The following is a 24,446-nucleotide window of genomic DNA, read 5'->3' on the forward strand; positions in this document are numbered from 1 at the left end:
TTCCCTAAATCAGATTAGATTTAAATCCAAGGTTAATAATGGTTTTAAAAGCCTCATGTAGACCTACTAATATGGCTTCTTAAAACTCCCATATTTAGGGGGGAAGTCAGGCCTAAGATTTGACAGGTCTATAAAGACCAGTATATGAAGTAGAGGGTTTATAGACATGCTTCAAAAGAGCCGTATATAAATAAAAGAGGGAAAATGGATCAAAAAATATCGCCTAGATTATCTCAAGCATGACATTTTGAAAGAAAAACACATGGTTTCCATCAAAAAAGGCTTAAAAGCATGATTTATAAACTCATTTAAGAACACTTTATGTCAAATTTTATAGACTCAAGCGTTTTTTTCCCCTTATTTAAAAATAGAAATTGAGCTTGGAACTCAATGTGTGGTTGAAATGACCGATAAACAAACCATCCTAAATCATCCTAGTTCAACCAAAGGGGAACACTGGTAAGTCTGCACACTTTATACCTATGTAAAGATATTTTGCATGGAAAAATACATCAATTTAAAATGCATTTTATTTGAATAAACGTCTTTCTTACGAGTACATTAGAAGTTTCGCGAAAAGTACAATTCAGAAATAAAATGGATAGTAGTATAGTACCGTGTAAAAATAGATATATTGACGTTTTAACCTATACCATAGTCACACAAACCTAAATATGAAACACATACACATTGTTTTTTTTTTTGGTCTAAGAGGCCAACAGACATGTTTAAAAGAAATACCCCTAATCACGCGATCCTATAAAAAAAAATATATCGACCCTTTGCATGTACTGATTTATGGACAGCCCCTTAGTTTTGTCCCCTCCTCCTCCTCCTCCACTTTTCGTAGGGATGATGACGCAACCACAGAGCGCGCCCGAATCTCTTTCCCGCCATATACTCCTCTTCCCCTCCTACACCCTACTCCCGAACGAAGGACAAATACAATATTATTTCGATAAATTTACGTGAATTAGTCCAATAATTTTGACACTTGTCTAGAATAAAGTACTTTTGACTCTTTGTTTTTGTTTTACGCTTGATTTAATGGTTTAGTTGCTTATATTTTCATATAAATTGCGCGCATATGGTTAGAGTTAGAAACTTTCTGGATACTGGGTATATAAGCAACTGAGCCACTATAGGTTTACGTGTTGTATGAAAGGAGAGAAGGTTAGCACTCCCCTAGATAAGGACGGAATGGCCCCTGGGCCTAAACACATATATGGTTATGGCACAGCCACCTCTTCGTGGCACATAACCAAATTTTTAATTATTTACGCCCAAAAGGTAGTAGATAAGCTTACGTTTTAATTAATGGACACTCAAGCCACAACAGTATCCAAAGAATTAATGAAGTAATTAAGGGAAAGAATGCTTACAGTGTTTAATTACTTAAGTCTATTAATAACGTTTTAAGCTAACAGGGAATCTGACCTCCATTAATTATTCCCCCCTATTTTTTTTTCTTCTTTTCTTCCATCTTTGCGGTTCATTTTCAATTACTTTCCGGAATTACGTAGTCGGAAACAGCCAAAGGTAATGAATACAAGCCGTAATCACGCTCTTTCTTTAAAAAAAAAACCCCTCATAATTTGATTATGAAAAGCTGTTGGAAAGGGTGGGGGGGGGCGACAAATTTAATGAGCTCCTTCTAACGAAGATTTCTTTGCTTTTCATCCCAGACCTTCGCGTTTGACTCTTGTTTATGGTCATTTAACGAAAAAGATGACCATTACGCGAGCCAAGAGACAGTTTATAGGGAACTGGGGGGCGATATCCTACAGAATGCTTTTGAAGGATATAACGCTTGCATTTTTGCATACGGTCAAACGGGTGCGTAATTAGTCAATGATCAGAAGCCCATAATATGGAAGTAAAATCAACTTAAGTCTAAAAACGGAGTAGTTTTGTAGGTTAAAAGTAGACTTTGTTAATTTTTTACTTCAAAGTTATGGACTTCTGTTAAGTAAGAATGGGGGAAAACCGGGTTATATCTAAAACAAAACAATGGAAATGAAAACGTAGGTTCAGGAAAATCATTTTCAATGATGGGTTCCGAAGACAACAAAGGCTTAATTCCCCGCCTTTGCGACGCTCTCTTTGAAAGGATAGCCAGTAATCAGGACCCCAGTAGCACTTACAAAGTCGAAGTTTCCTATATGGAGATTTATAACGAAAGAGTTCATGACCTTTTAGATCCCAAAGGGTAAATAACAACACCATTTGATTAAAAAAAGGGAATATTATACGGAATTGAATCGCGCAATATCGGTTTTATTTATATTTAAATTATAGAAATAAACAGAACTTGAGGGTAAGGGAACATAATATCCTTGGACCCTACGTCGATGGTCTTTCCACTTTGGCAGTGTCCTCTTACGAGGTACTTGTACACTCTCTAATCATTAGTATTATTTGTCATCGCTTTGTTAGAAATATCGCGTTTCAATTGTAAGGTAAAACTTGTTTTTCTTCCACCTATCTTGATTAATGTTTGACAGGCCATTGACAATTTGATGGGGGAAGGTAATAAATCGAGAACAGTGGCGGCCACCAACATGAACAGCGAATCCAGTCGTTCCCACGCAGTTTTTAATATCATTCTCACGTGTTCCATAACTGATCTCCAGTCTGGTGTAAGTTTACATACATTGATTACCTACCCCTGCAATCACACTCTTCTTTTTTCGCGCAAAAATATCGTTTTTATGCAAGATAGGCTTACATTAAGATGAAAATCTTAAGCGAGAATACGGATTCGGATTCGGAAACCACGTGTAGCTTGAAAATTAGAATTTCGCGCCTAAATTTGAGTTTTGGTTTTTTAACCAATGAAAAAGCGCGTTTATGACGTCACAACCGTTTTTAAACCGCCGGCGCGACTTTGGCTTGTGGTTTTTTTTATCTCCAATTTATTTTAATCTGGAATGGTCAACAAAAACAACGTATATGAAGGTTATTACCTTTAAAATACACTATTTCTAATCCAATTAGACTAAAATTTAGCTTTTATAAGGCTTCTAAAGTCAAAGTTTAGGAAACTAGTATTGCCAAGGCTTAGTGACGGCGGCAAAAGGCGTAGCTTTAAATTGTCGAAAGTGGATCCCGTATTTGTTTAAGACAAAAAAAAATGGAACTTGTCCAGACAAGGTACGAATTTCTTGGTAATTTTAAAGGTGACAGGCGAAAAAGCGTCCAAAATGAGTTTAGTGGATTTGGCCGGAAGTGAGAGAGCCGTAAAAACAGGAGCAGTTGGTGAAAGATTAAAAGAAGGGTCCAATATCAATAAGTGAGCTATTGCCGCTATATAGTATAGAAATATCGCTGAATTTGGACGATATTAAATCAAGTACTTACGCGTCTTGTATTGTAGATCGTTAACTACTTTAGGTTTGGTGATTTCTAAATTGGCAGATCAATCTGCTGGTAAATCAAAAGATAACCGATTTGTACCCTATCGAGATTCGGTGCTTACCTGGCTTCTGAAAGTAAGATAAGCAAACCAAAGATTTCTCTCAATCGGAAGTTATTTTTTTCAATGAAATATTCGCGTTTGAAGGATAATTTGGGAGGGAACAGTAGAACCGTGATGGTAGCAACCATCAGTCCTGCGGCTGACAACTACGAAGAAACGCTCTCTACTTTAAGATACGCTGATCGCGCCAAAAGAATAGTCAATCACGCTGTTATTAACGAAGATCCAAATGCCAGGATCATTAGAGAATTGAGGGAAGAAGTTGAGATGCTTCGTGAGCAACTTAAACACGCGGCTGTACGTGAAACCTTACAAGTTTCAAGTTTCAATCATTTCTTCAAAAACTTATTACGAATCTTTTGAAACAATAGCAACAAGACGTTCTTAAAGAGAGATTGGTAGAATCTGAAAAGCTTATGCAGGAAATGTCCCAAACGTGGGAAGAAAAACTTAGCAAAACTGAAAAAATCCATCACGAACGTCAACAAGCTCTGGAAAAAATGGGTATTTCTGTTCAAGCTTCCGGAATCAAAGTGGAGCAAGACAAATATTATCTCGTCAACCTTAACGCCGATCCTTCCCTTAATGAACTACTAGTCTATTACTTAAAAGTTAGTTCATTTTTGTTTGGTGTTTGGATGGTTTCCTGAGACTCGGAATTTTTCATGACAGGATTTAACCAGAGTTGGTCGCAGTGGAGCCCCGATAGAGCAAGATATACAATTGAGTGGTTTAGGAATTATGCCCGAACATTGTCTCATAAGTATAGAAAACTCTGAAATTTACATCTGGCCAATTGAAGGGGCTCGAACTTGCGTCAACGGATCCGTCATCATTGACAAAAATCAACTTAAACACGGAGATCGTGTACTATGGGGAAATAATCATTTCTTTCGCGTAAACTGCCCTAAAACATCATGTAAATACTAAGGTCATTCATTAATTCATTTCGGTTCATGTATCGTGAACTGGTGACGTTTCTTTTCAGCTCCAAATGCTTCCACACCTGAAAGACCCATAGATTATGAATTTGCTAGAGAAGAACTCATGATGAATGAATTGAGTAATGATCCAATTCAAAATGCCATGAAAACCCTTGAAAAACAACACGAAGAAGATAAACACAGTGAGTTAGTTAATCCAGCATTTTTATGTGGTTATATAATAACCAACGGAATTGTGAAACGTATCTTACAAGAGATTGTAGAAGTGTAGAGTCATTTTTTTTAAACTGAAAATGATTGGGAATTGGCCTTATTCCTGATCAACGCCACCGAGGCGTAGCGGCGACTTTTGGAACTATAATAATACGGTAGCCAATTACAGGTGGCGCTGCAGTCGATGGACTCTGATGGAGATCTGTTATTTTCTCTGTTTTGATTATTACCGCTTCAACTTCAAAAAGCATGTTTTAACTAATTATTATTAACCGAATAATCTCCAAATAGACCAAAATCGAATGAAAACTTAGTCCGAAAGTCTTATTTCATAATATTAGACAGAATAAGAAAGGTAAAATCAACTTTTAATACTTTTGAAACCATATCGCTTGTTAAGCCTTGGCTATTCACATGATTCAGAAAGATCAACAAAACATAGAAAATAACAGATCTCCATCAGAGTCCATCGACTCCAGCGCCACCTGTAATTGGCTACCGTATTATTATAGTTCCAAAAGTCGCCGCTACGCCTCGGTGGCGTTAATCAGGAATAAGGCCAATTCCTCAAGTTTATCTGACACTCTTAGTAACTCTTAGTGTATGGGAGACACTGTATAGCCTTAGATCATTGTTGGGTATTAGCTGTACTACCTTAGCACATTGGAAACCAACCACACGTAGTATTGCAAAATGATTTTTGCCCTTGTTTTGTAAACTTATGTAGATGCACTTGAGAAACAACGACAAATGTATGAAAAGCAACTTCAAATGCTTCGAAATCAAATGTCTCCCAGCACTCCCTACGCTCCTTATTCCATGGGTACCTTTGACCCCTTGGGTATTATTGGTAAGAATATGACGCCAACAGGTTTGCCTAGTCCCAGTGTTCAATCCAGAATGGATAAATGGGCCAAAGAAAGGTAAATCAATCGTTCGTTCGTTTGTAATTAAAGCCAATCTTACTTAATCACCATTATCTTCTAATTGTAATTATTATATTTAACTCTTGGCAGAGACGAACTTTTCAGGAAAAGTTTGGCCAAGCTTCGAGGGGACATTGTTCGCGCCAATGGTTTAGTTAGGGAGGCTAACTTCCTGTCCGATGAAATGGGGAAAAGGACAGAGTTCAAAGTGACGCTGCAAATCCCAGCGGCTAATTTAAGCCCCAATCGTAAGAAAGGGGCGTTTGTAAGCGAGCCAGCTATATTAGTTAAGCGAAAGAATAAGGGAAGTCAAGTGTGGTCCATGGAGAAACTCGAAAACAAACTTATTGATATGAGGGAAATGTTCGAAGAACAGAAAGACAAAAGTTACAACTTAGGACAGGTGCGTTTTTTAAAGTGGTGTGTTTCTCCCGGGGGGTCGGACGTTCAGCATTTTGAGGTTTTCGCCTCAGAGTTTTCAAGACATTTCAGTATTTCTCAATGATATTTCGGGATATTTCAATGATATTTCGACGTTTTTCAATGATATTTCGACGTTTTCCAAGGATATTTCGACGTTTTCCAAGGATATTTCGACGTTTTTCAAGGATGTTTCGAGTTTTTCAAGGATATTTCGACGTTTTTCAATTATATTTCGACGTTTTTCAATTATATTTCGACGTTTTTCAAGGAGATTTCGACGTTTTTCAAGGAGATTTCGACGTTTTTCAAGGAGATTTCGACGTTTTCCAATGATATTTCGACGTTTTCCAATGATATTTCGACGTTTTCCAAGGATATTTCGACGTTTTCCAAGGATATTTTGACGTTTTTCGTTTTTCAATGATATTTCGACTTTTTTCAAGGATGTTTCGACGTTTTTCAAGGATATTTTGACGTTTTTCTAGTAGATTTCGAGGTTTTTGGTGGATATTTCGGAATTTAGAGGAATTTTTTATTACACTTCCGAGGTTCAAAGTGTATTTCGAGATCTTGAAATTTAGATATTTTAGGCTGAGACTTGGGGATTATTAGATTTTGAGGCGAGATTTCTAGATTTTGAGTTGAGATTTCGGGATTTTTAGATTTTGAGGAATGATTTCTGGATGTTTTTGAAGAGAGATTTTGTAGAATTTTAAAGATATTTCAAACGTTCGACCCCTCTTGGTTCTTTTTGCAATGGATTCTTAATGATTCAGTTTGGGATTGTAGGAGGAACCTTCACCCAAAGCGCTGGATCCTTTTTACGAGTCGCAAGAGAATCACAACCTCATTGGAGTGGCAAACATTTTTTTGGAGGTTTTGTTTCACGATGTGAAACTCAACTATCAAGTTCCTATTATAAGTCAGCAGGGGGAGGTTGCTGGTCGACTTCACGTTGAGCTCTGCAGAGTTTCCGGTTCCATTCCGGAAAGGTTAGATAGCTCAACTATCGACGTCTCCGAAGATAGCGAAGATGTGGCGGTTGGAAGACAGGTCAAAGTTCGAGTACGTTAGCGCGCGCCTATGGGCTATTTGGAAATGTTTTTGTTACGGGGTTTAACGAGTTTTAATTGAAATTAGGTGGCAATTAAAGCGGCGGCTGGACTTCCTCCTTCTCTTTCAAATTTTGTCTTCTGTCAGTATAGTTTTTGGGCCTATCCAGACGCGGTAGTCGTCCCGCCTATCGTAAATCCCGAGTATCCTCCAACCAGAAAGGGAAAAGAGAACCTCACTTTTAAATTTGATCACGTTAAGGTTTGTTATTTCATTTCTTCTTCCATCAGGTAGGGTGACCACTATGTTTACAATTTTTTCCTATATTTTTAATATTTTAATTCCTATATTCTCTTACAATATCGCGATAATTCTCTTACAATATCGCGATAATTCTCTTACAATATCGCGATAATTCTCTTACAATATCGCGATAATTCTCCTACAATTTCGCGATAATTCTCTTACAATATCGCGATAATTCTCCTACAATATCGCGATAATTCTCCTACAATTTCGCGATAATTCTCTTACAATATCGCGATAATTCTCCTACAATTTCGCGATAATTCTCCTACAATTTCGCGATAATTCTCCTACAATATCGCGATAATTCTCCTACAATTTCGCGATAATTCTCCTACAATTTCGCGATAATTCTCCTACAATTTCGCGATAATTCTCCTACAATATCGCGATAATTCTCTTACAATATCGCGTTAATTCTCTTACAATATCGCGTTAATTCTCTTACAATATCGCGATAATTCTCTTACAATATCGCGATAATTCTCCTACAATTTCGCGATAATTCTCCTACAATTTCGCGATAATTCTCCTACAATTTCGCGATAATTCTCCTACAATTTCGCGATAATTCTCCTACAATATCGCGATAATTCTCTTACAATATCGCGTTAATTCTCTTACAATATCGCGTTAATTCTCTTACAATATCGCGATAATTCTCCTACAATATCGCGATAATTCTTATACAATTTCGCGATAATTCTCCTACAATATCGCGATAATTCTCCTACAATATCGCGATAATTCTCCTACAATATCGCGATAATTCTCCTACAATATCGCGATAATTCTCCTACAATATCGCGATAATTCTCCTACAATATCGCGTTAATTCTCCTACAATATCGCGTTAATTCTCCTACAATATCGCGTTAATTCTCCTACAATATCGCGTTAATTCTCCTACAATATCGCGATAATTCTCCTACAATATCGCGATAATTCTCCTACAATATCGCGATAATTCTCCTACAATATCGCGATAATTCTCCTACAATATCGCGATAATTCTCCTACAATATCACGATAATTCTCCTACAATATCGCGATAATTCTCCTACAATATCGCGATAATTCTCCTACAATATCGCGTTAATTCTCCTACAATATCGCGTTAATTCTCCTACAATATCGCGTTAATTCTCCTACAATATCGCGTTAATTCTCCTACAATATCGCGATAATTCTCCTACAATATCGCGATAATTCTACAATATCGTGATAATTCTCCCACAATATCTTGATATTGTATATATATTTATTATTTATTATATAATTATATTGATATATCTCCCGTAATTTCGTCATAAGTCTCCCGTAATTTCGTCATAAGTCTCCCGTAATTTCGTCATAAGTCTCCCGTAATTTCGTCATAAGTCTCGCGTAATTTCGTCATAAGTCTCGTGTAATTCCGTCATAAGTACATACATACATACACAAATTTCCTCCAATATTTCAAGGGTATATCTCCTTCAATGGAATTTCCAATTTTCAGTGGTCACCCTGATCAGGTCATATAGATTTAATATCTATTCTCAAAATTAATTTGGTAATGCAGGAATTTACTCTCAATTGCAACGAGGAGTTTATAGAACATTGCGCGGAAGGCGCGCTTTCCATCGAAGTCTGGGGTCATCGTAGCGCCGGGTTTAGTTCCGCCAAACCCGGATGGGAAATAGACGCCCAATTTCAAAGGTCCCGATCCTTAGCCGATCGTTGGGCTGAACTTACGAGAAAAATTGAACTATGGGTTGATATACTGGAAATTAACGATAATGGAGAGTACGCCCCCGTAGAAGTTGTCTCCAAACCCGACACCCTGACTGGTGGAATCTATCAGTTGCGTCAGGGTCAACAAAGAAGGGTTGTAGTTCGCGTTCAGCCTGTCTCTAATTCCGGGACTTTACCCATCATCTGCGAGGCCATCACCAGCGTCGCTATCGGTTGTATTTGTTCTAGGGTTAAATTGCAAAAGGCTCTAGATTCCTATCAGGAAGAAGACTTGAGTCTTCTGAGGGAAAAGTGGTCCGAAGCCCTCATGAGGAGGAGAGAGTATTTAGATGAACAAATACAGAAAATGATCAACAAATCTGGTAAGAATTTATTACAGGGTTGCCGCGGGTCACTGGGGTCAGGGAAAACTGGAGAAGTCGGGGAATTTTAAGATTTTCAATAAACAAAGTCAGGAGATTTTAAGATTTCCAATAAACAAAAATCACAGGAGATTTTAAGATTTTCAATAAACAAAAATCACAGGAGATTTTAAGATTTTTAATAAACAAAGTCGGGAGCTTTTAAGATTTTCAATAAAACAAGTCGGGGGAATTTTAAGATTTTCGACAAAGAAAGTCGGGGGAATTTTAAGATTTTCGACAAAGAAAGTCGGGGGAATTTTAAGATTTTCAATAAAACAAGTCGGGGGAATTTTAAGATTTTCGACAAAGAAAGTCGGGGAATTTTAAGATTTTCAATAAACCAAGTCGGGGAATTTTAAGATTTCCAATAAACAAAGTCGGGGGAATTTTAAGATTTTCGACAAAGAAAGTCGGGGGAATTTTAAGATTTTCGACAAAGAAAGTCGGGGGAATTTTAAGATTTTCGACAAAGAAAGTCGGGGGAATTTTAAGATTTTCGACAAAGAAAGTCGGGGGAATTTTAAGATTTTCGACAAAGAAAGTCGGGGGAATTTTAAGATTTTCGACAAAGAAAGTCGGGGGAATTTTAAGATTTTCGACAAAGAAAGTCGGGGGAATTTTAAGATTTTCGACAAAGAAAGTCGGGGAATTTTAAGATTTTCGACAAAGAAAGTCGGGCAATTTTAGGATTTTCGACAAAGAAAGTCGGGCAATTTTAAGATTTTCGACAAAGAAAGTCGGGCAATTTTGGGATTTTCGACAAAGAAAGTCGGGCAATTTTAAGATTTTCGACAAAGAAAGTCGCGGAATTTTAAGATTTTCGACAAAGAAAGTCGGGGAATTTAAGATTTTCGACAAAGAAAGTCGGGGAATTTAAGATTTTCGACAAAGAAAGTCGGGGAATTTTAAGATTTTCAATCAAAAAAGTCGGGAGATTTTAAGATGGAAATTATGTGTGGCAACCCTGTTCTAATTTCAAATGGGAATTCTTTAATATTTTGTTAGATAAGAGTGAAGAAGATACTGAAAGAGAACAAAGTCTAATTGACCAATGGGTTTGTTTGACGGAAGAAAGAAACGCCGTTTTAGTTCCGGCACCGAAATCGGGAATTCCCGGAGCTCCGGCTGATTGGGAGCCTCAAATGGGAATGGAACAACACATTCCAGTCATCTTTTTAGAACTTAATGGTGAGATAGTTTACCATTTGTCCTTCAATTCCTTTAACCAATTGAGGTAAGTCAACTTTTTGGGGGGACTTCTTAAGCCGACGATATGGGAGTGCCAGTTGGTGAAGAAAACGAAGGAATCCACGTAGCGGGAACAAATTCGATCCTGCCTAAAGAGCACGGTAGCAAATTATACAATCTACCGATACTGAAACATTTTGAGAAAGACGTGTGCGCCGTGGCTGCCTGGGATTCGTCCATACACGATTCCATCCTCTTGAACCGAGCCACCCCGCCTAACGAGCGGGTGTACCTGATTTTGAAAGCTAGCATTAGACTAACGCATCCGGCCACCATGGATCTGATTTTACGCAAAAGACTGTCCATTAATGTCTACAAAAAACAGTCCATCGCTGAACGAATTAAGAAGAAAATTGTTTGGCAAGATACTCTCACCAGTACCGGCGTCACTTACGAAGTAGTGGCTAATATTCCAAAGGTAGCTACGCCTACATTCAAATCGAGGGGCTACTCACTTCCCCAAAAAATGTACACCAGATTTCTTATTTCCAAATATTTCCGATTTATTTCTATTATTTTTGTATTTCTTTATTTCCCAATATTTCTCCTAAAATTTCCAATATTTTCACTATATTTCCCTTAAATTTCCAATATTTCGATTATTCCTTCGTATTTCTAATATTTCTCAGTATTTCTATTATTTTTGTATTTCTTTATTTCCCGATATTTCTCCTAAAATTTCCAATATTTTCACGATATTTCCCTTAAATTTCCAATATTTCCATTATTCCTTCGTATTTCCAATATTTCCGATATTTCTCATTATTTCCCAATATTTCCGATATTTCTCATTATTTCCTAATATTTCCGATATTTCTCATTATTTCCTAATATTTCCGATATTTCTCATTATTTCCCAATATTTCCGATATTTCTCATTATTTCCCAATATTTCCGATATTTCTCATTATTTCCCAATATTTCCGATATTTCTCATTATTTCCTAATATTTCCGATATTTCTCATTATTTCCTAATATTTCCGATATTTCTCATTATTTCCTAATATTTCCGATATTTCTCATTATTTCCTAATATTTCCGATATTTCTCATTATTTCCTAATATTTCCGATATTTCTCATTATTTCCTAATATTTCCGATATTTCTCATTATTTCCTAATATTTCCGATATTTCTCATTATTTCCCAATATTTCCGATATTTCTCATTATTTCCGATATTTCTCATTATTTCCGATATTTCTCATTATTTCCGATATTTCCCAATATTTCCGATATTTCTCATTATTTCAGATATTTCCCTATATTTCCGATATTTCTCAATATTACGATATTTCTCGAAATATTGAAATATATTTCTTAAGGCTTGTACACCATATTTCGTAAGTGGCTAGCTCCTCGATTCAAATGGAAATGCGAATAATGGGGGGGGGGTTTAAAAAGGGTTTAATTTGAGGGTCATTTAATGATTGGTTGTGTTAGGCTTCCGAAGACCCTGAAGATCGAGAGGCATTGGCTCTTATGGCTGCTTCGGGCGAAGATTCAGCTACAAGTGATGGAGAAAGTTATATTGAAAAGTACACGAGAGGAGTCTCCGCAGTCGAAAGTATTCTTACTTTGGATAGACTGAGACAAGTAAGGAAGACCTGTCATGCCTTAGTTTAAGCCTAAACGCCGCTAGATCTGATTCTTTCATTGCCGCGCGGTCTTCGCGATGTTGGGGAGGGAGGGGGATTGAACAAGTTGTCGCGATGTTGGGGAGGGGGATTGAACAAGTTGTCGCGATGTTGGGGAGGGGGATTGAACAAGTTGTCGCGATGTCCGGGAGGGGATTGAACAAGTTGTCGCGATGTCCGGGAGGGGATTGAACAAGTTGTCGCGATGTCGGGAGGGGATTGAACAAGTTGTCGCGATGTTGGGGAGGGGGATTGAACAAGTTGTCGCGATGTTGGGGAGGGGGATTGAACAAGTTGTCGCGATGTCCGGGAGGGGATTGAACAAGTTGTCGCGATGTCCGGGAGGGGATTGAACAAGTTGTCGCGATGTCCGGGAGGGGATTGAACAAGTTGTCGCGATGTCCGGGAGGGGATTGAACAAGTTGTCGCGATGTCGGGAGGGGGATTGAACAAGTTGTCGCGATGTTGGGGAGGGGGATTGAACAAGTTGTCGCGATGTCCGGGAGGGGATTGAACAAGTTGTCGCGATGTCCGGGAGGGGATTGAACAAGTTGTCGCGATGTCCGGGAGGGGATTGAACAAGTTGTCGCGATGTCGGGAGGGGATTGAACAAGTTGTCGCGATGTCCGGGAGGGGATTGAACAAGTTGTCGCGATGTCCGGGAGGGGATTGAACAAGTTGTCGCGATGTCCGGGAGGGGATTGAACAAGTTGTCGCGATGTCCGGGAGGGGATTGAACAAGTTGTCGCGATGTCCGGGAGGGGATTGAACAAGTTGTCGCGATGTCCGGGAGGGGATTGAACAAGTTGTCGCGATGTCCGGGAGGGGATTGAACAAGTTGTCGCGATGTCCGGGAGGGGATTGAACAAGTTGTCGCGATGTCCGGGAGGGGATTGAACAAGTTGTCGCGATGTCCGGGAGGGGATTGAACAAGTTGTCGCGATGTCCGGGAGGGGATTGAACAAGTTGTCGCGATGTCCGGGAGGGGATTGAACAAGTTGTCGCGATGTTGGGGAGGGGGATTGAACAAGTTGTCGCGATGTTGGGGAGGGGGATTGAACAAGTTGTCGCGATGTTGGGGAGGGGATTGAACAAGTTGTCGCGATGTCGGGAGGGGATTGAACAAGTTGTCGCGATGTCGGGAGGGGATTGAACAAGTTGTCGCGATGTCCGGGAGGGGATTGAACAAGTTGTCGCGATGTCCGGGAGGGGATTGAACAAGTTGTCGCGATGTCCGGGAGGGGATTGAACAAGTTGTCGCGATGTCCGGGAGGGGATTGAACAAGTTGTCGCGATGTCGGGAGGGGATTGAACAAGTTGTCGCGATGTTGGGGAGGGGGATTGAACAAGTTGTCGCGATGTCCGGGAGGGGATTGAACAAGTTGTCGCGATGTCGGGAGGGGATTGAACAAGTTGTCGCGATGTCCGGGAGGGGATTGAACAAGTTGTCGCGATGTCGGGAGGGGATTGAACAAGTTGTCGCGATGTCCGGGAGGGGATTGAACAAGTTGTCGCGATGTCGGGAGGGGATTGAACAAGTTGTCGCGATGTTGGGGAGGGGGATTGAACAAGTTGTCGCGATGTTGGGGAGGGGGATTGAACAAGTCGCGATGTCCGGGAGGGGATTGAACAAGTTGTCGCGATGTCCGGGAGGGGATTGAACAAGTTGTCGCGATGTCCGGGAGGGGATTGAACAAGTTGTCGCGATGTCGGGAGGGGATTGAACAAGTTGTCGCGATGTCGGGAGGGGATTGAACAAGTTGTCGCGATGTCCGGGAGGGGATTGAACAAGTTGTCGCGATGTCGGGAGGGGATTGAACAAGTTGTCGCGATGTCGGGAGGGGATTGAACAAGTTGTCGCGATGTCCGGGAGGGGATTGAACAAGTTGTCGCGATGTCGGGAGGGGATTGAACAAGTTGTCGCGATGTCGGGAGGGGATTGAACAAGTTGTCGGGATGTCCAGGAAAGTTGGTCGGGGGGGGGGGGGAAGAATTGAACAAGTCGTCGCGATGTCCGGGAAAATTCATGAAGTCCGTCGCCATGTCGGAGAAAATTGAACTGAGGCCGACGGAATGTCGGGGAAAATTGAACAAGTCGTCGCGATGTCGGGAAAGCTGATCCGAGTCCCTCGCGATGTCGGGGAAAATTGAACAAGTCGTCGCGATGTCGGGAAAGTTGATCCGAGTCCCTCGCGATGTCCGGAAAAATTTATTTTTGAGCTCATATGTATGACTAATTTTTAAGCATGAGCGAATACTCGCGGAATGACGAATAGTAAGCCTAACATTTTAATGGAGATCTGGACTTTATAAACAGTCCAAACATTAAACGTAAACTTGGTTAAATCTATTGAGGGGTGTGTCGTTAAAGAGGAAGTGATCCACCCCTCGGGGGTTTTTCTATAGTTCCCACGCTGCTAAAAATTTGTTTTATGAGAGTTTAAAACTTTTATAGACTTTTAGATTATTTAAGGGCCTTTTCTCACTATTGTGTTAAAGAGAGATGGTAATAAAGTGCGGGATTGCAAATGTTTTTAGTTCTTGAGTGACTTGGCGCCTTTTTTTCTGCACCCTACCCAATAAAAAGTCTAAAACAAAGTGTTGCCAGTCATTTTGTGAGTGTAGTAAGTTCAACCGCTATCTACAACAGACTGAAAAGCTTTTAGTTCTGTTCAATGCAGATCATTCCCTTTTTAAATCCGAGGCCTCTCACAAATTACTGGCAACCCTGAAGCGCAGTTATAGTTAAGAAACGGGGGGAGGAAATTTATTTAAACCCCTTTAAAGCAAAGGGCGGCTCCGTTGATGCCCCTGAAAGATGCCTTTTCTGCTACACGTTGGCTAATCTTGGCAAAGGCTAGTTAAACCAAAGGCAGGAACCAATGGGACCTAGTGCGTTAGGTCTGATTGGTTCCTGCCTTTGGCAAGGTAAAATTCGTGTCCAGAAGATTAGCCAGCATGCTAGGGGTGATAATGGAGCCGCCTGTTACTTTAACGCGCACTTACCTATTCAAATTTAAAACAAACAAAGCGACTTTTGTTTTTGAGGACCCCCTTTTTGAGGTGGGTCCTCTGGCAATTAATTATCTCATACAGTCTTTAAAGTAATTAAATTTAAATCCTCAAAATTTTCGAGGTATTTAGGGATTAAATTTAAAATGATGCACACGAAAATAATAATAATAAAAACACTTTTAGATTTTAAACAAATTTGAAATTTATCAACACTTCTACCGTAGTAATTTTGATTCTTTTAAAACTATTTCATGCCAGTTTTTAGTTAAAAATAAAATAAGGCTTAAAGGTTTTAATTACTTACCTACGTCGTCGAGTTCCTGCTCCTTCTTACTTTCTTAGGAGTTTTTTATTTTTCCACACTTCTTAGAAGATCAGCGCGAGCACGAGTAGTTAAGCACAAACGCGAAATCAATCGAGCACAAACGCGAGCACGAGAAATCAATCGAGCACAAACGCGAGCACGAGAAATCAATCGAGCACAAACGCGAGCACGAGAAATCAATCGAGCACAAACGCGAGCACGAGAAATCAATCGAGCACAAACGCGAGCACGAGAAATCAATCGAGCACAAACGCGAGCACGAGAAATCAATCGAGCACAAACGCGAGCACGAGAAATCAATCGAGCACAAACGCGAGCACGAGAAATCAATCGAGCACGGACGCGAGCACGAGAAATCAATCGAGCACAAACGCGAGCACGAGAAATCAATCGAGCACAAATGCGAACAAGAGCAATCAATCGAGCACGAACGCGAGCACGAGAAATCAATCGAGCACAAACGCGAGCACGGGCAATCAATCGAGAACGAACTCGAGCGCGAGCAATCAAGCGAGCACGAGAAATCAATCGAGCACAAACGCGAGCACGGGCAATCAATCGAGCACGAGCAATCAATCGAGCACGAACGGGAGCACGAGCAATCAATCGAGAACGAAGTCGAGCACGAGCAATCAATCGAGCAAGAACGCGAGGAACGCGTGCACGAACCGAAGTTCAGATTTTGACTGAGGGACGAGGGTGGGACCCGTGGCCACGGGGCAGGGACACAAAAGGGGCTATAATTTTCTGTTTTCAAGGTCTCTTTACTTGCGGGGGATAATGGCATTCCGATAAGAAACTGGGTCTTTAGGGAATAGAAGACCATATTCATGATGTAGACGGGATGTCACAAGAAGGTCGGCGAATTGGAAGGGTATTCAGATTTATGGCCAAAAAGGGGTTGGGAGTGAAGGTTATAGAATTTCTCTCGTCCTCGGTTGTGCCATGGTACCATATCCGGACCAGGACCACCACGTGTCTTTGGGGGATTATTTTTTTTTTTTTTTTTCGGGATGGGGGGACTCGCTAAAAGGTTGTTTCGACAGTTCTTGGAAGAATCCTTTTTGTTTGGGGTTTTTTTGGCGGGGCTGGTTGGAGCCGTCGTACAAAGGACAATCTTACTAATAGATCTTAGGGTAGCGGGTGGTGTTAAAAGGAGAGAGAGGGGTGGGACAAGCCCCTTTAAGGTGAAATAGTTAAATTTGTACTGTGGATACGGGGATATAGGTTATTTTCGAAACTTTTCCAGAACTTTCCCTGTCAAGTTTGATTTCTTTCTTTTATATTGTTCGCTATTTTTAGAAACCTTGAATTTTTATACGGAATTTAAAGTGGAAGTGTGGGGTGGTTTTTAAAGTGTCAGTGAAACGTTTTAATATAGTTCATTGCTATGACTATATTTTCGATATTAAACTGAACTGCTAGCCTTTCTCCCTGCAATCTCTTCTTTTCTCACCAACAGCCTGGCAACACTGGAAGAACGGAAACCCCCCCCCCCTATACAGGGTGTTTGTGAAAGGTCCATCAATAATGAAAGGGCGTATTTATTGGGCCATTTTGAGTCGAAAATGTTCTATGACATTTTTCCGTTCGGGCCACTGTTTTCAAGTTATGATTGGAGTAATTTACGGATGACCCCTTAAATTTAATTAAGAAATTGAAAGACAGCGCTAATTTAATGAAGGGGTCATCCCTAAAATATTCAAATCATAACTCGAAAACGGTGGCTCGGACGGCAAAATGTCATAGAACATTTTCGACTCAAAATGGCCCAATAAATACGCCCTTTCATTATTGATGGACTTTTCACAAACACCCTGTATATGGAAACTATGTATACCAAGGAAACAGCCATTATCGGCATTTTGTATCTTCAATTTTCGCGACGGCTTGTTTAGTCTTTGCGACATAGAGACGAATGTTCAATTCCCCCCCCCCGACATAGCGACGACTTGTTCTTTTTTTCTTTTTCGTGAAATTTAATTTAAATAGTGCCCCTGGCTATTTAAGCCCTAATATTTAACAGCGTCATTATATTGTTTTTTCATTAGGAAGTAGCTGTTAAAGAATTACTTGCTGCACATGGCAGGCCATTACGAAAAACTGCCAGTGTTCCAAACATTGCGCAGGTAAGAACATATAATTATGCGTATAGATATAGTGCGCGAACAAGTGTTGCCAGTCATTTGTGACTCGTGAAATTCAACCTCAACCTACAACAACAGACTAAAAAGCTTGTAGAACGATTCAGTTCCAAACCTGAATGATACAGGAGATACTCTAATAACAAATTACTGGCAACCCTGCCCTGAAGCGCATGCGCAGTTAAAGTTAAGAAACGGGAGGGGGGGGAATAAATTTCTCTAGCCTCTTTAATGTACGCTATCATAAGTTTATATGTTTTCCATAAGTATGACACTACCTATACTTCGTAATGCTACTGAGAGACTTACACCTCGAGCTAGTTCTAGCAGAACGACAAGTGAGAATTGAAGTACTACACCCGGTTAGTTAGTTTTGGGGGACTTCCATATCTAAGTTCCTATTTAGTCTAAGTACTAAGCCTTTGACAGCGCCAAAACCAGGCGTCGCTAGAATCTATGACCTACTTCATTCACTTCATGACAAGCTCCAGTTTCTAACCAGTGACAAACTTATGGAGGAACATATCTTAACATGAACTTATGATAGTATTATAGGGAGCTAACAGTTCTGACCCTAAAACGTCACACCCTTCTATCTATTACTGGAGTTTCATCCCCCCTAACGGTTGGAAACAGTATTCTACGCGCAAAAATGCCAACCAGAGAGGGGCTCCGTGACGTCAGACTATCTCTTCCCCCCTAGCCAGTTGTTAGCTCCCTATAGAGAGCTTTTAGATGGGTGTGATGGGGTACGTCACACCCTCCCAAGTCTTACCACTGTTCTGGTAGCCATATTGGGTTGGTGGTCTCAGCTTCATTCCTGCTTTAAACCCACCAATATGGCAGCGTAAATTATGTCACGAGACTCAGCTCCTCCTCTAACTGAAAGCTCTCTATAGTGTTTATTTGGGAATTGGGGTTTTAGGTAGGCCTAGGTTTTAAAGTATATGGTCTTTTGCATTATCGCGCGTTAGATTATGCGAATGGAGTCATCTCCAAGCAGCAAACTGGACGACCATCTTCGTTCTGATTCTGTCCATGATTTATCTTCGGTTTCCTTTGACAGTTTGGAGCGCCTACGTCGGGGCTCCAATTCTTTGTTCGAAGCGGCTAAGAGTCAAGTCGCCCTCCTAGCTAAGGAGAGTAAGTCTGCGTCAGTAGGGGGCAGTAGTGCCGCCGTCGGCCCCAGTAGTCCCTTTGGCTTAGTAGGTAGGGCTCGTTCACCCACCCCCACCCCCACACTGCGCTAAAAAAAAGCACGTCAGCAAAATACACACAAACACACTTAAAGAACAACCCAGACCCAAAAACACTTGTTTTGGTTACATTTTTTTTTTGATTCCAAAAGACACACAACTCTTCTCTCCACTTTGAAACCAATAAAATTGGTGACCTCTTGACCTCTTTTACACCTTTAATTAAAAACTGGTGTATAAATAACGTGCGCCGCTTGCTTGTCGCGAATCGCAGTAAATAATAATTAAAAAAACTAATTAACGATTAACGCATATCCCCTTAGATTAGTTAGGAAAGGAAAAGAAATATTAATTAGTTTAATTACTAATTGGTTCATTAAAATTATCGATTCTTCTTGGCTTTCTTAATTTCCGTCCTAAATACTTTAAACTCTCGTCGTCGTCGTCTAAAATTTGCATGACTAATTAATATATTATAACTATATATATATATATAGTTAATTAACTAACTATTAATCGATGATCGACTTCCTAATTAATTTAATTAGGGGTCGCCAATTATAAATACACTGTTTTTTGCTTCATGGGAATCTATCTCTCTATCTCTATCTGTGCTATTATTGTACTTCTCTATCTGTTATTCACTTTTTTCCACTCTCTATTTTTCAATTCTTGGATCGGATCCGCAAATTTTTTGACAATCACATTTTTTTTTTTTTTTTTTTGGCCCACCCAATGCTAGGTTGATTTTTGGTGAATTTTTTTTTTTTTTTTTTTTTTTTTTAGGTTTTAATTACACAGAAAATTAGCTAGCTGAATACACATTTTATTATTTTTTTTTATATAACGTTTTTGCACTGAAATTGAAAAAGAAAATTAACACATATTTGTCACACCGAATTTTAGCTTTTCCGCCCCCCCCCCTTTTAGTCACCTAATACAGGGTTCATACAAACCTGGGAAACATGGATTTGTCAGGGAAATATATTGCTTACTAAATTTTAATGGAAAAACTGGCGAATTTTGAATTTTTATTGTGAAAATTCTGGGAAATTCTGAATTTTTAGTGAAAATTCTGGGAATTTTATATTTTTTAGTAAAAATCAGGGAAATTTATAATTTTTTAGTAAAAATCAGGGAAATTTATAATTTTTTAGTAAAATTCAGAGAAAAATCAGGGAAATTTATAATTTTTTAGTAAAATTCAGAGAAAAATCAGGGAAATTTATAATTTTTTAGTGAAATTCAGAGAAAAATTAGGGAAATTTATAATTTTTTAGTAAAATTCAGAGAAAAATCAGGGAAATTTATAATTTTTTAGTAAAATTCAGAGAAAAATCAGGGAAATTTATAATTTTTTAGTGAAATTCAGAGAAAAATCAGGGAAATTTATAATTTTTTAGTGAAATTCAGAGAAAAATTAGGGAAATTTATAATTTTTTAGTAAAATTCAGAGAAAAATCAGGGAAATTTATAATTTTTTAGTAAAATTCAGAGAAAAATCAGGGAAATTTATAATTTTTTAGTGAAATTCAGGGAAAAAACTCAGGGAAATTTATAATTTTTAGTAAACTTAAGAGAAAAATCGGGAAAATTTATAATCTTTAGTAAAATTCAGGGGAAAATAAGGGAAATTTATAATTTTTTAGTAAAATTCAGGGGAAAAATCATGGAAATGTGTAATTTCTAATAAACTTCAGAGAAAAATCAGGTAAATTTTGTAATTTTTAGTGAAATTCAGGGTAGCTCCAACTAAAAAATAACCAAGCCAAAAAAAAAAAACACTCCTGCAGTAACTAGTTGACCTTGCACCTTGAAATATCGTGGAAATCGGTTTTTCCAAACGTTGTACGAACCCTGTATATAATTATCAATATGTATATAATTTAAGTTTTATGATAAATTTAGTCTATAATTAATTTATATTGGGGTCTGGGGCTCGTTAGGGTACGTTAATTAGGTCTTTAAACCCTCTCACAATGACTGTTTCTCTCTTTATATCTATATCTTTGCTATGAACTGTATTCTCTCTCTATATTCTATTCTATGGCCTCTTTTTACATATATATATGGTGTCTGTAGTTTAAAAACCATAAAAAAAAGGAAGGCGAGTCTACTACTGGCGGAAAAAAACATTATTTTCTCTTGCAGCTCGACCAACCTTCTTGAACTTGAATTTCAATCTGAATCTCAGTCTGCGACAAGCCACAATGTCTAAATGTATGTCATACACTTGTCGGCTCTTTAGATATAACCATTCGTAAACAAACAAACAAACAAAAACAAACCAATCCATATCCCCCCCCCCCCTAAATGTCTTTCCCAATAAATTTCGTGTCCTTAATCCAAATTGATCCATCAACATTCGTTTGGTTTTAGTGGCTTTCGCATCGCTTTTATTATTTATTTATTACCTTTTCTTTTTACTTCCGCTGCTATATACGTATTTCCGGTTTTATTTTGTAGCCCGCATGGCTTAAGTTAATTTAATAGTTAAGTTATAGTAGCGTTAATATAAACCCCCCCCCCCCCGCCTTATTTTTTGTGCGTTAACCAACCTTTTGGGCGAGATTAATGGAATGGGCCAACAGTGGTACTAACTCGCTACCCCGGCTATTATTTATATCAGGAATATATACAGTTAATAGGAATTTTTCGTGTTGCATCCATTTTCACTCAACGTATCTAGGCGGATTTTGTGGGAGGAGCTAGACAAATTTTACCTCGCGAATTTATAATCTATCTCAAGGCACATAGAGAGTTTTCAGTTGGAGGAGGAGCAGAGTCTCGTGACATAATTTACGATGCCATATTGGTGGTGGGTTTAAAGCAGGAATGAAGCTGAGACCACCCAATATGGTTACCAGAACAGCTGTAAGACTTGGGAGGGTGTGACGTACTACTATCTCATCTGAAAGCTCTCTATTGAACCTTGCGCGAGCGTAGGAGCTCGGGTTGCTATCAACCAATGAAACGCCAGTTATAAAGACGCCATCAGAATTATGAGGTGTGACGGGGGTACTAACTTCTCAAGTCCCGCCCACAAAACCCGCATAGATATTAACACGGGATATAGAGCTATATTAGTTGAAGGGGGGGGGGGAACGTCAGAGTTGGGCCTGCCAATAATCGGAACCGGTTTTCAACCTCCCTCCGTGTGTGACGCTGAAAAACTCTATGCTATGCTAAAATTAGCGCACAATGAGGCGCTTGGCGGGGACTGGCGAAACCTCGCCTCAAAAACTCTCCACCCCCCGAATTGAAATAGCTCTATAGAGTAATGTCAGTTCTACGTATGCAAACGTCATACCCTTCTATCTCTTAGCTCAGTGTCATCCCCCTACGTACCAGGCGCGTACAGTATCCCCTCTTACAAAAGCGCGCCTAGATGGAGGGATACACCGTCTACTCCCCTCTCTACCGACACTACTCTATATGGGGGCACAATGATTCCTATTATCTGTATGAATTCCTGGAGATATTTTATTTATTTATTTATTTTATCGTTATAGTTTATTTTTAATTTGTCTAACAAATTTATATAATTTCCTTTTCCCGAAATTTTATAAATTAAATTAAATACTAGGGATTAATTTATACTAAACTTTAATTACGATAAGCATGATACGAGAGGTTTTTTTTTATTATTATTAGTTGTTATCGTTTGTGCTAAGATTCATATTTTGCCGATTCAGTTTATTTTGAAAGATTTGATTGATAGATTGATTGTCGTGATATATAATAGAACTTTTCGATGTAAAAAAGGGGGTAGGCAACCCTCAGTATCAGGGGTTGATACATTGCCATTCGTCTCTGCGCATGCATGCACTCTCATGATACATAAAGACTACAGCGCAGGCGCGAGGAAACGTTTTACCCCCCTATTAGTTACATCGAAATGGTCTATTTGATGGGCGCTGGCTTTTGATGGCAAAATATGAATGATACCCGTTGTTTAATGGAGAAAAAAAAGACGTACGCTAAAGAAAGAAAGAAAAAGAAATATTTCTATGGGTGGCACAAAGTAACAACTGAACTTTTGTCTGTCTTCTTATTGGCAACACGCTGCGTTTCTTAGCTTCCCCCCTGAGCAGCATGAGCCCGGCTAACCAGCCCACCAAACTAGTCAAACCCATGAGGACACTGCTCGAAGAAATCAACAATTGTCAAGTTAAACCCCTTTTGGAAAAGGAAGAGTCCGAAGAGGTGATGGATTTTATCAAATAGGCCATCTTCCATTCATTCATTCATTCCATCCAGAAGAGTTTTAAGCAAACACCACAGGGGCGGGGGGGAGGTCACCTTCTTGGCGCCAACCAAGAAGCACTCGCTAGAGGCAACGGCTAACCTCCCACCCCGGGCTCCGTCTGGCCTGCCTTGAAGGAGATAGGGATGGAGTGGTAATATACATACCCCCATGCCTATTAAGTCCTCCCGTCCTTGTGTGTGTTGGTTTCTCTGCGAGTAATGAATGGAATGGTCTATTGAAGTACATTTCCCTCGGACTGGCTCCCTCTTGACGTATAATTATTGCCGCCAACAGTCTGCTGCCGAGGATGAGTCATTCAACAAGAGTACAATCATCTCGAAGAATGCACCCATTGAAAGTAGGGCAGATTGTTCGGAAGAAAAGGACAATGACGACGACGATGATGAATTTACCGATTTTGAATCGTACCGGCCAACGGAACCACTTAATAACGCTACCACCATCCTCGAAAAAGAACCCGTTGAAAAAATACCACCCGATAATAAATCTCTGTCCGATATGACCATGGAAGAAGAAGAAGAAGAATTGGAGCAACAACAACGAGAGACGATAACGGGAACCGATTACGAAACTTCTGGTTTAATGAAACACTCTGGAACTTGCGATAGTTTCTTGGCTTATCAAACGAGTAACAAAGTTGGAACTCCCAGTATTGTCTCTTCGGGATACGGTGGATCTCAAGGAATGTCCGCGACTCCTAGCGAGGATTCTTATTCTCTCAAGAGCGTCGGGGCTCTTCTAGACGTCATGACACCCGAAGCCATTGACCCTTGTCGACTACACAATTACTCGATGAGGTAAAAATACAACCTTGCGTTTATACAACCTTGGTTTCTAAGACGACCGACCACGTTAACCGTTTTAGCTCCAGTAGCGAGAATATTCTAGAAAAGGAAGCCCCTTCCGAATTACCAGTCTCAACTACCACCAGCACCATCGCGAATCCCATGACCAAGTCGGTTGAAAGTCCCATCACCGAAGCTCATTCCAATGATAGCATTCCGGAAGAAATTGAAGATGAAAATGAAGAAGAAAAAGTGCGTTTGTTTGTCGCTTTTCCCTCTTTCCCCCTTCGTCTTACCATAAGTTTATAAGATATGTTCGATACAAGAATCTCATAACAAGCTCCAG

At 39.5% G+C, this 24,446-nt stretch overlaps 1 protein-coding gene and 1 non-coding gene across 8 annotated transcripts in view; both read left to right on the forward strand.

Moving 5' to 3' along the window:
- The window catches only part of Khc-73 (Kinesin heavy chain 73), a 32,821-nt gene that overhangs the window by 774 nt on the left and 7,601 nt on the right, over positions 1 to 24,446 (forward strand). The window contains exons 2-27 of one of the 7 annotated variants that reach the window (XM_089869013.1): positions 372 to 459; positions 1,524 to 1,539; positions 1,686 to 1,836; positions 2,029 to 2,209; positions 2,299 to 2,386; positions 2,505 to 2,639; positions 3,180 to 3,292; positions 3,377 to 3,491; positions 3,563 to 3,775; positions 3,850 to 4,089; positions 4,151 to 4,397; positions 4,467 to 4,604; positions 5,363 to 5,558; positions 5,652 to 5,964; positions 6,774 to 7,049; positions 7,125 to 7,298; positions 8,905 to 9,439; positions 10,487 to 10,669; positions 10,747 to 11,147; positions 12,172 to 12,324; positions 17,757 to 17,834; positions 18,824 to 19,058; positions 21,197 to 21,265; positions 23,103 to 23,251; positions 23,589 to 24,112; positions 24,181 to 24,352. In XM_089869013.1, coding sequence (XP_089725139.1) covers positions 372 to 459; positions 1,524 to 1,539; positions 1,686 to 1,836; positions 2,029 to 2,209; positions 2,299 to 2,386; positions 2,505 to 2,639; positions 3,180 to 3,292; positions 3,377 to 3,491; positions 3,563 to 3,775; positions 3,850 to 4,089; positions 4,151 to 4,397; positions 4,467 to 4,604; positions 5,363 to 5,558; positions 5,652 to 5,964; positions 6,774 to 7,049; positions 7,125 to 7,298; positions 8,905 to 9,439; positions 10,487 to 10,669; positions 10,747 to 11,147; positions 12,172 to 12,324; positions 17,757 to 17,834; positions 18,824 to 19,058; positions 21,197 to 21,265; positions 23,103 to 23,251; positions 23,589 to 24,112; positions 24,181 to 24,352 — 5,183 coding nt within the window. The remainder of the gene's footprint in view (positions 1 to 371; positions 460 to 1,523; positions 1,540 to 1,685; positions 1,837 to 2,028; positions 2,210 to 2,298; positions 2,387 to 2,504; positions 2,640 to 3,179; positions 3,293 to 3,376; positions 3,492 to 3,562; positions 3,776 to 3,849; positions 4,090 to 4,150; positions 4,398 to 4,466; positions 4,605 to 5,362; positions 5,559 to 5,651; positions 5,965 to 6,773; positions 7,050 to 7,124; positions 7,299 to 8,904; positions 9,440 to 10,486; positions 10,670 to 10,746; positions 11,148 to 12,171; positions 12,325 to 17,756; positions 17,835 to 18,823; positions 19,059 to 21,196; positions 21,266 to 23,102; positions 23,252 to 23,588; positions 24,113 to 24,180; positions 24,353 to 24,446) is intronic. The other 6 variants (XM_089869014.1, XM_089869015.1, XM_089869016.1 and 3 more) reach the window with 6 other exon arrangements.
- Positions 1,152 to 1,273, forward strand: LOC149691664 (U6atac minor spliceosomal RNA). Its single transcript, XR_016383553.1, has one exon. It is a non-coding gene; the product is annotated as a U6atac minor spliceosomal RNA (small nuclear RNA).

Source organism: Phalangium opilio, unplaced genomic scaffold (assembly GCF_054372755.1).
Source record: "Phalangium opilio isolate 3A_F unplaced genomic scaffold, DU_Popi_V2 ptg000025l_1, whole genome shotgun sequence".
Classification (NCBI taxonomy): Eukaryota; Metazoa; Arthropoda; class Arachnida; order Opiliones; family Phalangiidae; genus Phalangium; species Phalangium opilio.